The 17,907-nt window shown below is 34.7% G+C and overlaps 1 protein-coding gene across 2 annotated transcripts in view; it reads left to right on the top strand.

Annotated features, from left to right (window-relative positions):
* The first annotated feature begins 278 nt into the window (after positions 1-278).
* LOC107998182 (telomerase-binding protein EST1A) overlaps positions 279-17,907 on the top strand; it is a 124,282-nt gene continuing 106,653 nt past the window's right edge. The window contains exons 1-16 of one of the 2 annotated variants that reach the window (XM_028666931.2): positions 279-404; positions 1,400-1,829; positions 1,912-2,203; positions 2,282-2,557; positions 2,646-2,893; positions 3,014-3,205; positions 3,280-3,412; positions 3,489-3,661; positions 3,759-3,980; positions 4,060-4,386; positions 4,470-4,646; positions 4,759-5,283; positions 5,373-5,451; positions 5,574-5,684; positions 6,451-6,675; positions 6,848-6,909. In XM_028666931.2, coding sequence (XP_028522732.1) covers positions 356-404; positions 1,400-1,829; positions 1,912-2,203; positions 2,282-2,557; positions 2,646-2,893; positions 3,014-3,205; positions 3,280-3,412; positions 3,489-3,661; positions 3,759-3,980; positions 4,060-4,386; positions 4,470-4,646; positions 4,759-5,283; positions 5,373-5,451; positions 5,574-5,684; positions 6,451-6,675; positions 6,848-6,909 — 3,521 coding nt within the window. In that variant the 5' untranslated portion in view covers positions 279-355. Of the gene's footprint in view, positions 405-463; positions 610-1,399; positions 1,830-1,911; positions 2,204-2,281; positions 2,558-2,645; positions 2,894-3,013; positions 3,206-3,279; positions 3,413-3,488; positions 3,662-3,758; positions 3,981-4,059; positions 4,387-4,469; positions 4,647-4,758; positions 5,284-5,372; positions 5,452-5,573; positions 5,685-6,450; positions 6,676-6,847; positions 6,910-17,907 lie in introns of those variants that run through there. The other variant, XM_062072783.1, reaches the window with a different exon arrangement.

The following is a 17,907-nucleotide window of genomic DNA, read 5'->3' as shown; positions in this document are numbered from 1 at the left end:
TATTTTATTATACTCAATTTTTAGAAGTTTTTTTTATATTAATCGACTAATCAAATTTTTTATAAAAGTTGTTTTAACATATAGTACGTATTATAATATTGAATTTTGTAACTGGAATTATATATAATTTAGTAATGTATTTGTTTAATATTTTTAACATAACTAATAATAAAATATTTAAATAGATGAGTTTTAATGATTTATTTTCAAGTAATATAAAAAAAATAATTTTGAAATATTTTTTATTATTTAATAAAATTAATTAACTAGTACTTGTTGTATCAACTGAATATATAATTAAAAATAAATTTAAATTTTCTGATTTAAAAAAGTTTGGATATGATTGTACTTCAATATGGCGAACCGCGACAAAGGACGCAGAAAGTGGGGAGGATTTTTACAAGGTACCCTGAAAAAATTATATCACTGAATAATATAAGTATCTTAATTTGCAATCTCATGATTATATTTTATGTGTACGTAGTTAATAAACACGTATGCCCCTTTCAATTTTGTTGGGTGCATTTACAGAGTTAACCTCACCAAACAAGCTAACCTAAAAATACAGCGGGAATTATTATGCTGTGATATGTTGTGAAATTTACCAGAGTAAGAAGTAAATTTAGCATACACTATAATTTCTGTTAGATTTTTCTAGAAATTATAAATTTATTTCAAATAATTAAAAATTATATAATTTTTATTTCTAATTTTCATAGATTGATAGTAACTGTAGTTACTGTCAAGAGTGTCAACAATCACTATTAAGTTATTATACTTAATATAGTGTTGTATTTAATTAATAATAATACTTAATTACTCTATACAAAGAAATGTTATATTATTTAATATATCAAATATTGACTATATAAAGAGAGTCTATTAAAAATATAAATGTTGTAACTAATATAACTAATTTTTGATGAATTTTATAATAAAAATTAATTTTTGACTCATGTCATAAACACATTTAATTTATTTATTATATAAAATAAAACTTAATAACAAAAGAATGTATTTATTTATTTATTTTGTATTTATTTCTTAATTGATTTGTGATGTAAATTATTTATCTTTTTTCTTAAAGTTTATTATAGATAATAATTATAAAATTTAACAGTTTTATTATACTAAAAATTTTCTAAAAAATTTTTTTTATTTTAAACAATGATATTATCATAATAATAATATATTAATAAGTACTTATCAGTTTATAATACAGTTTTAGAATTTATAACATGTTTTAAATTAAATTAAATAAAATTTTTATGTAAGTAAATATAATATATTTTATTTATTATAGTAAATATAAAATTGTATTTTTTAATGAATTTATAATATAAATTGTATCATTATTCATAATGAATAAATTTAAAAATTAGAAATTTTATACTTTCAGATAATTCAAAATTAGAAAAGGACAGATCAATGGGAATGAGAGGTGGAGGAAATAGAGCATCTCAAGCTTTATATAGGCCAGGAAGTGGACCTCTTCGAAAATCGGGCAGATCTACAGACGATTTAGATAATGAAAATATCTCACAAGAAAAACCTAAATCAAGCTCCGTCCAACATCGCTTAAAACAATCACAACTCAATAGATCTAATCAATCTCAAAATAGTCCCCCATCATCTCAAGTTGAAAATGTAACAGAAAAATTGAATGATTTAAATATTAACTACAGAAGCATTACAAATATAGAACAAGCACAAAGTTCTTCTCAAAATAATCCTGGAGATTCAAGAAGAAAAATTAAAAAACCAGAACAACAATTATATGTACCAAAAAAAGTAAAAGAAGCATTGGCTGAACAGGATGTAACAAATAGGTGAATTCTATAAAAAAATATTTTTGTTTTGTTATTAATGAAGAATTACAGATTGAATAAAAATATTATTCACATCTCTTAGATCTCCCAATCAAGGAGGTTGGGAACGGGATCAAGAGAGAGAACACAGTGAAGATCGTGATTCTCATTCCAATCGTAGTCATAAAAGCGATAATCAACGTAATCGGTCGAGTGGTCATACTAGAAGAGATAGTGAAAGTGGAACTAAAAACCGAGATGAACATGGTAAAAGATATTCGGGTAATCGTAGAAATCGTCATGGTAATGAAAATGAAGAGCGTTGGCGATCTGATTCTCCTTTATCTAGTAGAGGTTATGGAAATAGAAAAGATAATTCTCGTGAAGTTAGACAGGTTTGAAATGATATATTAATATTTTTTATTATATAAATAATTTTTAATGTGATTAATTTCTAATATTTATTTATTTAGGGCTCAGAACCTCTTTTTGTAACAACGAATCATTTAAATGATTTTAATCGCACTAGAGATACACGTAGTGTAGAGCCTGCTGGACATGCAGAAAAATTTCAAGGCAAACCACCATCAGGCAAATGGGGTAGTGCAAAAGATAGTTTGCCAAAAAATATAAAAATAGAACATTTACCACCCAGATTACAGAAAAAATATCTTTTGGATAATGGTTTACCTTTACCACCAAGTTCATCACCTTCAGACGATTCATGGAGTATTAATGTCTCATTTCAGGTAAAATTGATATTATTTTAAAAAATGTTTGTCCATCTCTCAAATAAAATTTTTTTATATCTTAAAAGTATTAATTATATTTTTAAAGGCATCATCAAACTATAATTTCCCACCTGCAATACAACATTCTCAAACAATGCAAAATTTACCTCCATCTGGTCCATTACCTCCACAATCTAATTGGTCTAATACAGCACCATCGCGAACTAGAGGTAGAGGTAGACTTAGACCAGAAGATTTAGAAAGTTCAACAAACATTTTTAGGTGTGTTACACCTGATCAGTATTCAGCTCCAAGTTCCAGATCTCATACACCAAGTCAAGAATATATGCAAAGGTATGTATATAAATATATATTATATTTTATTAAATTTTTAATATTTAATTTATCATTATATATATATGATACTAATTTAATAATTAATTTATTAAAATTTATTAAATTTTATTAAAATAGATCTTATGATCGTCGTGGCAGTAATAGTACTATGTACACTAGTATGGAAAGTTTAAGTCGTGTAGACAGTTCAGTGCTGCCATCATCAGCATCGCCAGTTATCTCAGTGTCAAATGTGAATAAACGTCAAACATCACCCGAAAATCATCGTCGGGGAATATCTCCATCTGCAACTTTACATCGTACTCAAACGTAATGATTTGTTTAAAATAATTATTTGATATTTAAAATATATTTTAATCATTTATTTTCGTTTTTTTTTTAAGGCAACGAGTAAATAATACATCTGACCGTAATGTAATACAAGAAAAGAAAAACGATCAACAAAATTCAAGTATCAGTTCATTAAAAAATGAAATTGTTAATATTACATCAAATATATCGGCTGAACATCCATTCGTAAGCGTTTTATTTAAATGCATTTATTATTTATGTTTAAATATATTATATATTTAAGCATATTTGTAATATATAGGATTGGAGCGAAGAAGTAGAATTAAGTGAAAAACTAGAAGCTGAGCGTGCAAGTCGTAGTTCATCTGTATTGAGTTTACGTGAAAATGTTAATATATCAGGAAATGAAACAACAAGTAATCATAGTCGACGTAAAAAAAAAAAGCGTGAAAAGAAACATGCAGATCGTGGGAGGTAAGAAAATTTCATCAAAATTTATATTTTTTCTCTCCATAAGAATTACATCTATAATAAATTTATTTATTTATTTATTTTTTTTATATTTTTTAAGAAGTAACAGCAGAGATAAAACTCGTGTTAATAGTCGTGATCGACAAAACAATCAACAAAATAGAGAAAATGATAACTATAATAATAATCAAAAGAATAGTAGCAGTAGTAGAAGATACGATCATAGAAGACATCGCAATATTATACAGCGTAGCCGAGAATCTAGTAAAGATAGAAATTATCGTGGTGGTAATCGAAACTTTGATGACCTTCATAGACATAGGTATAAATGAATTTAAAATGCTTATATTAATATTATCTTAAACTTTAAACTTATTATTTTATTAATATATAATTTTCAGATTATCTGATCGATATTTAGATGAAAATTGGAGAACAGGTAGAAAAATGTCAATTTGTGACTCTGACGATGGACGACAAACACCTAATATTTCTTCTCATTCTATCTCGTTGTCAAATACATTATCCACACACCAAACTTCACCTAGTGGATATACCAGTTCTCAACCACCAGGTGTTTTAGTGTTACCCGATACTAGCCAATCTCCGCCTAGTCACCCAGTTTCGAGGCAACAAGGAACACAACAGCAAAGAACGTTGTTTGATCCCAACAATCCTAATAAACCTATTGTTATTACTTCACCCAGTAGTAGAGCAGTAGTACAAAGGTATAAATATATTAAAAAATATTTATTTTTTTTATAATATTTGAATTGAACAAAATTAATTGATCTGTTTGCTTTAATTTTAGAGAAACTGAAACAATATCTCAAGGTTCGACTATACCAGTGTTTCAATCCCATGGAGGTATTACTTCTACTCATCATAGTTTTCAGGGAGCACATTTAGATGGTGTACCACCACCATATATGACAAATGACCAATTTGGAAATATAAGACCTTCGTGGTATGATCCTTATTCTGATAGGTATGTGAATATTTTATAAATTATATAAAAATAATAATAATAAAATAAATATAATGAAAATAAGAATAAAAATAATTATATTAATAATAATTTGTAATTCTTCATTCAACAGTTTTCGATTAGCCAAAAACCCTTATTTACTCTTGGATATAGAACGTGCTGATTTAGAATTGCAATGGATATTAAGTTCCGGTGGTTTTACATCAAATTGGGAGAGGGTTTTATATATAAGACACTTTCTACAAGAAAGTTTAAAAACTTTGCTCGAGACTGATATTAAATTTTGCCAAGCTGAGAATGTTGAACAACATTTTTGGAAAATACTTTTTTATAATATGATTGAAATGCTACGAAAAGGCATGCCTAAGGAAAGTTCTGAAGGGCGAGAACATTATAAAAAAATTATGTTACAAATTATTGACGATGGTACTGTATATTTAGAGAGTTTATTGACTGTCCTTGAAACCAAATATGAATTTAAATTGGATACATTTCTTGCATCGTCAACTTTGCCTAAGGGCCTTGGGATCTTAGGTTTAGCCTTAGTAAGTGCGCAAAAAATATATCTATTTTTGGGTGACTTGGCGCGATATAGAGAACAAGCAAATGAAACAAATAATTATGGAAAATCTAGACAGTAAGTGCAAATAAATGTACTGTTAATAGTATTACATTTTGTAAAAATAGCATGTTTTTTTCCAAAGTTTCTCTCTACTTTTTTTTTAGATGGTATTTAAAAGCACAACAACTTAATCCAAAGAATGGAAGGCCTTACAATCAGCTTGCATTGTTAGCACATTACGCTGTATGTATTTTTATATTACAAACGAATAAATAAGAAAATATATATGTATATATATATATATATTTTTTTTTCTTTTTTTTTTTTTTTTTTTTTTTTGATTTTAATTATACTTTAAATTTTAGAGACGGAAATTAGATGCGGTATATTATTATATGCGATCCCTTATGGCATCTAATCCTTTCCATTCTGCGCGAGAGAGTTTAATAGCACTTTTTGATGAAAATAGAAAAAAGGTAGGATAAATGTTCAAATATCTTACTTATATGTTTGTATTAATACTAACGTTAATAATATTTTGATTTTGTTTTGCTGCCAGTATCTACATTATGTAAGTAAATTTCGATACTTGGTGTGATATCTCTAAGTACCGGTTATTATCTTAATTAAAGCTTGAAGTAGTTCTCTTTATCTTCGAGCAATCTAATATAATTTTTGTTTTACGTGCATTGATATAATATACTTTTGTTTTACGTGCATTTTCTTTATGCATCATATGCCTTCTCGCACGCTTTCAATTATTAATAATTCAATGTATAGAAGTCAGTATTTCTCGCACAATTATAATTAAAAGCAAATCATTCTATGCTTATAAATAAAACAGATAGCGTAATTAGTAATTTGAAGTGGTAGTGTTTATGAATAATAGAAATATATATAGTTTGAATATTATTCGATCCATTGCATTTGGCTAAATTATTTTCTATAAATCAACGCACCATTTCTATTAGTTATTAGCACTGTTTCGCATAATGATACTAGCATGTATATTTTTTAAATAGTTGTAGTAAAAGAAAGGTACAAACATTCAATGGATCCCATTATGCTTTATTTGTATGATGCTTGTATCTTTCATTAGTATTTGAGAGAATTTAGATATAATAGGATATAAATACTTGATGGGATTCCCGAGTATACAATGAACTCTCATTTACGCTATGCACTATGCTGTTCTTAATTATATAACTACATTTAGAATTGAATTTTAACGTATTTTAACAGTATGAATCAACGGAACGGAAAAGGAAAGAGGAGAGAGAATGGAAAGAACGAGCCAGAATGAAAGAGAAAGAAGGAGCGAATAATATTGGTGGAGGATTAAGGAGAGAAATTTGGGTTCATCCTGGTGGAAGACGAGTTCGTCGTACAACTACTGCAGCCACTGCCAATGAAGCGAGATTATCTCATAGTGATTTAGAAGAATTGGCACAATTAAGCAGTGTCGAGGTAAAAGAATAAACATAATTATTTTTCTTTCTTATTTCTATTTTCTATTGTTGTTTAATTAGATAAAGAACAAAATTATAGTTGGAATATTATATTTCTAAATATATTTTTTCCCAATAATTATTTATATTCTCATTATTTTAATATAAATTGTGGATTTTGTTTGTCTCAGGTGAATAAACGATTTGTCACATCTTATCTTCACGTTCATGGGAAACTGATCAACAAGATAGGGTGAGTGATTTTATTATTCATAATTAAAAATAAAACCAATTTGAGAATAATTAGAAAAATTAAATATTAAAATAAACATATATGATTCTTTTTGATAAAATATTCACGTATCGGATAATTATATTTCTCGCGATAAATTTTTGAATAAAAGAACATTTATTTCTATAAGGTAAATATGTTTAAAACAGAAAATAGAAATTATTACATTTTCGTCAAATGTTCAAACGTATAACTGACAAGCTAATAATAAACTCTAAGAAACTACTAAGAAACGACATGTAACTTGTCGTTCACAGTTTTTACCGAACAACGTTTCTGCATACTTCAGCTTAGTAACTGTTATGTTTTCCTGTATAAATACTCGCTCGAGAATTAACCGTGGACTTTCTGTGTTTATTCAGCATGTTTCTGCGAAATGTTAGCTTTTTAACCGCGTTGTTTTCCGTATTATTGAATCTCTCAAAAGTGAGAATCTTCGAATTACATTAGAATTTATTTTATTTTACTTTGTTTTTTCTTTTCTTTTCGATTTTTCCCCCCATTATTTTCGTTTCACCAAATTTTCCGAATTTTACGCGTTCGAACTCGTTCAAGGAAACGTATGTACATTATCATATGTTCTCGTTAGGCGATATTACCTCTCGTACCGCCGTTTGTTATGTGAGCAAAGTTTTAATGGCTCCCAGAAGAGCTATAACGGGGAATTTCTGCCTCAAAGGGTTCGACTGTGTATAACTTTGGTCACCATATAGGCGGTCTCGGCCCGTATTATTAATTACACCGTAGAGGTTTCGATGCTGTCGATGGATTGCTATTAATTTAGGAAAGTTATGAATTACGCCCCGCATATTACACTCATAATAATTTATTTATGAATTGTTAATTAATAGATTTACCGATATTTGAAGTAACGTTCCATTTCTTCAGGAAAATTAAATTCTTTTTTATTTTTTTTCCAAAATACAAACCATAGAAAATTTAATTTAAAGATAAGAAAATCGAATGTACCGGAATTAAAAAAAAAAGAAATTGTCAATATATCTTTTTAACAGTTCCCTGATAAAATTATTTAATTAGATGATCCCTCTAATCGTCTAACGGTTTATTTAACAACATTAACAGACATATTTGATCGTCTTCTCTTTATTCATTTAGGGATTTCCATCGTTTTCCCTTTATCTTGATAGTCGTAAAGGATGAGAAGAGAAGAAGCATTCTGAATGCTTAAATTAACATTAACTATTACGTAGCTACGTATAAAACCGTGGAGGAAGAAAAATAGGCTGTTTTACGGTGGTTAAGGTTAAATGAACACCGTATGAAGTCGTGTTCTGAATTCATGGAATCGGATATTAGACGGTAGTTCCATCGGTATGTGTAACTGTCGGTCTGCAAGCATCGAAAACTGATAATGGTACGTCTTAAGGTGCGTGTTAGCGGTCAAACGTATGAGAAATTTCTCATAACGTATATAACGTGGTGAACGTGTTTTTAAAACGAGATATAAAACGGATGGAAATAAAACGCGAAAAAAGTTGTTTCATTAAAATAGGCGGTCGAGATGTTGTTCGGAGTAAAATCGGCCTCAAATAACAAGGTGTTAAAAGGTGTAGTTACAAAGTTGCAGACTTGTACGTATCGCAAAAAGAAACGACGCAAGAAATTGCCAACATTTTCCCTTTAATTACATCAGACTTGCTTGGATTTAATAGGGTATCGTCAATCTTCAACGTAACTTTTACTTTTTAGTCCTTCCTTCTCCGCACTTTGTACAGTCGAGTCGTACAAATCGTATATACACGTATTCTTCATTAAATAATAGTAATTTCCATTTCTATCTAGATTGTTGAAAATTTCGAAGTTACGATTTAAAATTTAGATAATGTAGAGAATAAAAATTCGATAATCTTCCTTCGATTCTCTCATTAATCGAAAATTTCGTAATTATGATTTAAAATTTAGATGGCATAGAAAAATCTGGTTCGATAGTCAAGTTCTTCCTTCGATTCTTTCATTAATCGAAAATTTCGTAGTTATAATTTAAAATTTAGATAATGTAGAGAATAAAAATTCGATAATCTTCCTTCGATTCTCTCATTAATCAAAAATTTCGTAGTTGCGATTTAAAATTTAGATGGCATAGAAAATAAAAATCTGGTTCGATAGTCAAGTTCTTCCTTCGATTCTTTCATTAATCAAAAATTTCGTAGTTATAATTTAAAATTTAGATAATATAAAAAATAAAAATTCGATAATCAAGTTCTTCCTTCGATTCTCTCATTAATCAAAAATTTCGTAGTTGCGATTTAAAATTTAGATGGCATAGAAAATAAAAATCTGGTTCGATAGTCAAGTTCTTCCTTCGACTCTCTCATTAATCAAAAATTTCGAAGTTATGATTTAAAATTTAGATAATGTAGAAAATAAAAATTCGATAATCAAGTTCTTTCGATTCTCTCATTAATCGAAAATTTCGTAATTATGATTTAAAATTTAGATGGCATAGAAAAATCTGGTTCGATAGTCAAGTTCTTCCTTCGATTCTTTCATTAATCGAAAATTTCGTAGTTATAATTTAAAATTTAGATAATATAGAAAATAAAAATTCGATAATCAAGTTCTTTCGATTCTCTCATTAATCGAAAATTTCGTAATTACGATTTAAAATTTAGATGGCATAGAAAATAAAAATCTGGTTCGATAACCGAGTTCTTGCTCGTCTCGAGCGTTCCTTCGATTCCCGCATTAATTATTTACGTGCTCGCAATTCGAAGTACCGGTTCTTCGATCGAAAAAAAGAAAAAAAGAAAAAGAAAACCCCTTCTCAAAACCCTTCTCACCCTGCTCTCTGTCCGTTTACGTTTCCGTTCCGCGAGCGTCCACCGTAGAAAGATCGATCTCGCCTGTGCAGGTAGGCCGGCGTTCAGATCACCGATCTCCTCGCGCTCCATTGTGAGGAGCGTGGACAATGGTCGTCGACTAGTTTCGCGGCGAGTGGAGGATCGACAGCTCGGCGAGATTACGACAGAGATCCGTAATTTTGGAACTCTGCGGTTTGCTGGCGTGTTCGCGTCACGAGTTCGCGTTGGTCCGAGGCGAAGATGAAAAGAGACAGGGTGGGTCGGTGTGGGTCGGTCGGTCGGTGGCCAAGTTGATGGTGCGGTTGACTGGGCTGTTCGAGTGGCCGACATTTGCATCTCGTAAAACTTGGCGGAGGGTATCGTTTGACGACTCGTGCAACCGATGGTCGAGCCCTTTTGCTTCGCTTTTCCTTTTCGGGATGTTGCTCGTAGATTACGCTCGAGGGATGCCGGGCGATCGATCTTGCGTGTGTTTTACGACGAGGATATTGGCCTCTCGGGTGTTCGGCTCGTTCTAAGTTTTTCGCTCGTTGCTTTGCGAATCCGTGCTCTGGTCGAATCTCTCCTAGTTTTACGAGAGAAGGGATCATCGCAGTTTGTCGTAGTTTGACGAGATTTGAATTCGAATTTTCGAGGGAAAAGGTTTCGTTTCGACATTCGAAATGAAGTTTCTTTTTTTTCTTCTCGCCGGTTCGGTCACCGTTAGAAAGGAGAGAGAGAGAGAGAGAGAAAAGAACAGGATCGATAAATTTCATCGTGTAATCGAGACCCGAAGCCTGATACCAGCTTATTAAATGTAATATTCGAAGCTATCGCGGTTTCTCGCAACGTGATATTACGAGTATAAGAGCGTCGTTGGGTGTAATAAAGAACGAGTAATCTGGAAATATAGGCCTATTTCCACCGGTATCTGAATAGCTAGATCCCTTTCATGGAAACGTTACTATAGGAAAGTTTTGATGTACTTGGCATTTTTTTCCACGAAATTTCCAAAAATATCATTGAAAATATGATGAACGGGCAAAATTCTCGTACAGTTCCCACAACGTTTCCCCGTTCCCACGAAAAACGATACTCTTCTCATATTGTAGCGCAAATTCATAGGTAGTCAGGAGGCGCTTGCTACGATTAGCGATCCCATAATCGTAACGAAACGTATCCTTCTCTCTTTCTCTCTCTCTCTGCATCGAACGCCGAGTGGTGCCGAGTCTCGTTCCTCTTCGAGCTCCGCGGCCGGGATCCCTGGAACCCTGTCGAGCCAGCTCATCGTGTGGCTCGTGTGCGGTGGCCACGTATACTGGCACGTAACTTCGTGTTTTCTTACACGGCGGTAAAAATGTTAATTGACAATTGCGTGGCGCCACTGGCCCCTCCTCTCCTCCAAAGGCTGTTGCACCTCTCGTGCCATCCTCCACCACCCCGTTCCACACACGCACACACGCATACCTGTGCCGTGCACCTGTGTGTATATCCGGTGTTTCGTGGCGACCTTGCGGATACCTTGCCGGCCGGTTTAATTGTAGCGACGCAGGACGCCACGTCAGCCACGTCATACGTGATAGTCGTGAAATCGGTGTCGATACTAACCGGAGGATCCGCGTGCCGCGATTTATGTCGTGACGGGGGAAAAAAGGGAAATAAAAAAGAGAGAAAGAAAAAGGAAAAAGAAAAAAAGACGTTCCCTCGTAGTAGTCCGTTCGATTTATCGGTGGCGGTCGGTTTCTTCGGGGAATTCATCGACGATCCCTATCCTTTTTTTGCTCACGCTCGACACGCGTACGCTCCAACCTTTCTGGAAAATCGTACGCTTCTTCAGCCGGCCTCCAAGTCGATCGGGTATTTCCTCGGTTTTCGATCGTCATTTTTATCGCGATGGATGCGTTCTTCGAAAGGTGATGCATCGGGAATTCGTTGCACAGAATCGTCTTTTTTTAATCGTGTTGATGAATTTTTATCAAATCTTCCTGGAAAACCGTACGATTCTTAGTCGTCGAAATCGATCTAGGGATATTCCCTGGGTTTTTGATTATTATTTTTATCACGATAGATGCGTTCGATCTTCTTCGAAAGGTGATGCATCAGGAATTCGTTGCACAGAATTGTCTTTTTTAATTGTGTTAATTTTTATTAAATCTTAATAAATTTTTATTAAATCTTCCTGGAAAACCGTACGATTCTTAGTCATCCAAATCGATCTAGGGATATTCCCTGGGTTTTTGATCATTATTTTTATCACGATAGATGCGTTCGATCTTCTTCGAAAGGTGATGCATCAGGAATTCGTTGCACAGAATTGTCTTTTTTTAATTGTGTTAATAATAAATTTTTATTAAATCTTCCTGGAAAACCGTACGATTCTTAGTCATCCAAATCGATCTAGGGATATTCCCTGGGTTTTTGATTATTATTTTTATCACGATAGATGCGTTCGATCTTCTTCGAAAGGTGATGCATCAGGAATTCGTTGCAGAATTGTCTTTTTTTAATTGTGTTAATTTTTATTAAATCTTAATAAATTTTTATTAAATCTTCCTGGAAAACCGTACGATTCTTAGTCATCCAAATCGATCTAGGGATATTCCCTGGGTTTTTGATCATTATTTTTATCACGATAGATGCGTTCGATCTTCTTCGAAAGGTGATGCATCAGGAATTCGTTGCACAGAATTGTCTTTTTTTAATTGTGTTAATAATAAATTTTTATTAAATCTTCCTGGAAAACCGTACGATTCTTAGTCATCCAAATCGATCTAGGGATATTATTAGGGATATTCCCTGGGTTTTTGATCATTATTTTTATCACGATAGATGCGTTCGATCTTCTTCGAAAGGTGATGCATCAGGAATTCGTTCTTTTCTAACATATTTATGGATATTAAAAAATTTTTACTTTCTCTCAAAATCATACGCTTCTATCCTCCAAATTAGCGTCGATCTACAGTTACTCCATCACTTTTATAGACGCGTTGGATGCATTTTTCGAAAGAATGAACGCGTCAGGAATACGTAAATCCATCCTTCCTTTTTCAACTTTTTTCTCCGCCCAAATACAAATTCCAAAAAGATACCCGTTTTCCCCGTAAACATAATCCCCCCAATCCGCAAATTTTCAACTCGACCTCGATTCCTCCCCCCTCCGTGCATGTAATTGATCAGGAAGCGACGTAGGTGAAGAGATATATCGACGGGGCGGGGTTGAGACGACGACAATTGACCACTCGTCGTGGAATATACTTACGATCTATAATTGGAATTGTGCTAGGGGAACCGGTGCTATTGCTGCTAGAGGTGGTTGTTATCGAAGGGGGGAGGATACGTGCGCGGCATGGTTATCCTCTCTCTTCGAAGGGAGAAGGGAGGCGAGAAGAAGTTTTTCTTTTAAAGATGCGTTGCCGGATGGGCGATGGTTCGTAATGGATTTGGCTCGTTACAGGCCCACCGCATCGTTCTCCAAGCGTTTCACCTGCGGGTTGCGTGCCCCTCGACCGACGGGACTCCCTTGCAACGCGCGCGCCCCTTTCTCCAACTGTCCCCCCCTCGCAGCGAAGGAGGAAGAGGGACGAAGGTACGCGTCATAATCTCGCGGCCCGCATTTATCAAGAGCCGCGATGCGTCTCTATCTATCCGCGTTAGGTGCGTTGAACTTTTGCCTCTCCTCCAACTTAGCTTTGCCAACAGCTAAATTGTGGAAATTAAAGGAGTTCGTACGGTGGAAAGGAGTTTTTTCTTTCGAGAGTAAGCGTGGTCACGGTTGGAAGAAAACTCGTGTATAGATAGGTATACATCGAGATCAGTGATTTAGTAGGTAGGAAAATTTAATTAGTTACGAATAAAGTTATCTGGATAATTTATCGTTGAAAATATAAATTGAAAATAATCCGGATCGAGATTATTATGAAAATGGATGAAAATAGTTGCATCGAATCGCTGTTATTTTGACGAGTAAAACGCTCGAAGCGACGAATTTGACCAACTTACTCTTTCAACTCTGGATCGAGATATGAGATAATTGTCTTGGAGTTTATCGAAACGGTAGTACCTCCCTTATATCCCATTTCGAGGATCGTAATTCCTTCCGATAATACATTACAGCTCTCGTTCCACGCTCTTGTAACTGGTCGAATCGATCGGAACGAAAATCCTCGTTAGTCGTACTCGCATAATAAGGACGCGATAATTAAACCTATAAATTGGGTATCTCGAAGGAGGAGCAGGGTGGATCGCCATTTCATAACACTTGTAAAGCAAGGAGCGGAGGCAGTAGCCTCTTTCGTTCCACGGTTCGAGTGCAGCTGCGTGGAAGAAGAGAGACGGACGGAGCCTGTTGGGGCGAGGAGGAGGAGGAGGAGAAACGTCACTGTATACGGATACGTGTAAAGTTGAGTAGTAGCGGTGTAGGATACAGGCAGGCCCCTTGGCCAACACACGCGCGGATCCCCGTGGATGGTCGTTTACCCGCGGCCCTCGAGTGACGACCCCGCCCGCTTCAAGGACACCCCTGAACACCGCAGCCTCGGACCAGAACCCGACCATCTTCAGCGACGCGAGCGAGCGCGTATGCATCGCGCCATGACTATCTGGATTCCTGGTTGCATCCGTCGATAGGATACCCTTTACGCTTCGCTGATAAACTTGTGACGAATCTCTCCGCCTCTTGTGAGATCCCGTTTCTTCGCGGCTTTTCGAAAGAATTGGAAACGGACGAGACGAGGATGGATGCTAGCCATTTTTCCTTTTTCTTCTTTTTTTTCTTTTCTTTTCTGATTTCTCGAATTCGTGGAGCTGTTGTTTGGGGGCTATATGAGTGGTTTCGATCGATTGGAAAGATGGCCAGGGATAATAGATTTAGTTTCTCTCCGATTTTTCCGAGGACGGTGAAATGGAAGTTAGAGAAATAGGCGAACTCTGTTTTATTATAGAGCGTTATATGAATGATTTATTGTGATATAAATTTACTTTTTTTGAATTTGAACACGCAAAAGTTTCGAAAACTGTTTCAAGCGTTCACGGGTTAAGCCGCGTATAATTTATTATTCAACCGAATTCGCCGCACAGGCGAATAATTCTGATAAATTTCCAAATCTTGATCCGTCTCTCGAGGATTAACGCGGCAAATAAAAATTTCTTTCAACGCTGGCGACTTCTTATTCAAAACGCCGAGATCTCTTAACACAATCCCGACGGCGGAACGTTTCTTTCACGGGATGCGCATTTTGATACGTCATCCCTCGTTCTTTTGGCTCCTCGACTCCGTAATGGATGCTGATTCCCCCTTGGAGACGAATATTTCTCACGTTTTAATCGAAAAATTCTCTCTCTTCTTCCTTCAGAAATCTTCTTAACGCGATTCCCCCATTTGCTATTTTTGGCCCTCGTCAACGATATCTCGCGCTATCCTCTTATGGATCCTCCCTTTCACGTCTCCTCTTATCATCCTTGCGCTGCAAATTTAACTCTCTTGTCGTCCAATGCTCCACGTCATCGAGGATCACGCAGGATTCGCGATTTATTTCATTGCGCGTAATCACAGCGACGGGGAAAATTTAAGTGATCCAAGTAAAAATTACCTCGATAATTTGTCGTTCGAAGCGTAATAATAATTGCAAATAATCGATCGAAATTATGTACGATCTTTAAAATATATTTTTTAATGTCAGTTATACCAATTTATCTTAATAACGGCCACTGAAATAAACGAATATAATATATTAAAGGTTAAAAGAAAGTATTATTTATCTTCTCTGGTACTAAAAATTCTTCGAAACTACTTCCTCTTCTCGAAAGGTCTTCGGGTGCAATTGTTACGACGCTTCCATAAAAATCTATAATCGTAATCACACGTTACAAATATATATATATATATATCGGTGTTGAAATGTAATTGTTACGATACTTTAATAGAATACGGTAAAAGGTCTGGGCGCGGTCCATATCGCGGCTAAATACCTTCCTTTACGATCATTCCTGTATCATTTCCACCCATTATTACATCTGTTCCCTGTCGAGAAAGGTGTCTTTGAACGTTTGACCCCCCTCTCCCACTTTATCACTCTCTTTCTCGACGCACAACCTGGTCGATACGGCGGCGGTGGTGGTGGTGGTGGGTAATGCCCGCTCTTAACTCTGATTTATGGCGGTCAATAAAGAGATCATCCATAATACGAAGCGAGCCGCTTATTAAGCCTCGGTTGCCGATGTGTTTACGAACTTTGTTTCCTCGCTTCTATCCTTTCCACCCATCCTTTCCTCCCCGTGGCTCAGCTCTCCCGCACGATTCCTCTTTTTCCTTTACCGGGCGAGTATCGGTTTTCTGGCGCACGCATGCCGCGGAATCGATTCACAGTCGTTGATTAGGGTAACGATTCCCTCTCTGTCAGAACAACACCTTTGCGGTGCATCCGTTTTAACCCCATAATCTCGATTCCTAAGCTGAAATTGCACGGTCACGGACCGTGCCTCCTCCTCGTTGCGTGCCAACGATTGTAGAAACGATCACGATGCCCGAGCGTGGATCGTTTTTCAACCTCCACGCTTCTCTTTTTCTCCTTATACCATCGCATCGAATTGATATTCCACTTTTACGTACCGTTGAAAATTCACTCGCTCCTTGGAAAAATTTCCATTTCGAAATTTATTCAAGTTAAATTGTCCGACGAAAGATCAAACTAAGAAACTTTCAGATGTAGATTTCTACGTTTTTTCCTTGGAATTTTTGATAAAAGGTAGTCAGGAAATATTATCGTTCGTCCAGAATGAATTAATATCAAATTTCTGTGTATCTTTCAAATGTATTTTACAAAATCAAGTTGGCCAGCCTCTCGTCTTATCGCAAACGTTATTATCGTTCCAGAATGAATTAATATCAAATTTCTGTATATCTTTCAGATGTATTTTACAAAATTAAGCCAAGTTGGCCAGCCTCTCGTCTTAATAACATCGCAAACTTCGAAACTACTTCCTCACGCGGGCTCAAACTCTCCGAGTATTTGATATTACGATACTTTCATAAAATTCGTACTGGATTCGATAAAATTAATAAAATAAATTTGATTTTATTTATATTCTATTTATATTCTTGGAGTGTTTATCGTTACGATACTTTCACAAAATTCGATAAAATTAATAAAATAGATTCCATTTTGACCGCTGAAGTGAACGTGTCCATATATCACGTAGGTTAAAATAAAAGGGAGAAATTAAAATAATATTCCGTTTATATCGTGTTTGATTGACTTTCACAAAATCCCTTGTAGATTCTAGTATAGCATATTTATAAATAATAATTAATCAAACGAATAAAATAGATCTGATCCTATTTTCAGTTGGAAGATGAAGCGAAGTCAAACTTCATATCGCTTCTGTATAATGAAGTTCGATCGAATTGAAACGCATCTCCCGAGTTTGCCCTTAAGGCGCAACTGCTCGCACGATGTATCAATCATATAAGAAGCATCGATATCGATGCCACGGGCGATGGTAATGAGGGTTTAAACTTGACACCTTATTACAGACCGCCTCGATCTTCTCGTGTTCGTGAAATTGATTTAATGCGTGTCGTTCAATACACGCTTCCCATTATTTCGATCGCCTCGAATTCTTAACGATAATCGAACGACCATTTCTTCCCAGCGTACTTTTTAAACGCGCTTTTTTTTTTCCTTTTCGATAATTTTAATTGTTTAAATTTGAATTATTCGAACAGAAATATCGAAATATCGGATTGTTGTGGTATTTTAAAGACGTCGGTGAGGATGCTCGTTTTTTAAAATTTTAATCGAATAGAGTATCGAAATGTCGGATAATGAATCGTGGAAAAAAAATACAAAGTATAAAGTCTGGAGCATCGTCAATCAATCGATATCTATATAGTTATAGCAAGGTGTTAATTAAGATTCTGAAAAGATATCGAGCTAGATTCGACGATCGATCGAGGCGGCGATAACGTTGATAACGTTGGTCCATTTAGATCTCGAGATAACCGAGATAATATCGGCAGTCGATTAATCTTGGGCCCATAATCATCGCCTCGCCCATCCCACCGCCATTTATAAGGCCTCGATTCTAGAATTGGAGAAAGTGGAGTAGATAATTTGTTTGCCTTCCACGGTGATTGCCTCCTTCTCCGATTACGAGCCAG

Source organism: Apis cerana, linkage group LG3 (genome assembly GCF_029169275.1).
Source record: "Apis cerana isolate GH-2021 linkage group LG3, AcerK_1.0, whole genome shotgun sequence".
Lineage (NCBI taxonomy): Eukaryota > Metazoa > Arthropoda > Insecta > Hymenoptera > Apidae > Apis > Apis cerana.
Note: the sequence above shows the minus strand (reverse complement) of the source record. Positions and strands in the feature narration are given on the sequence as shown.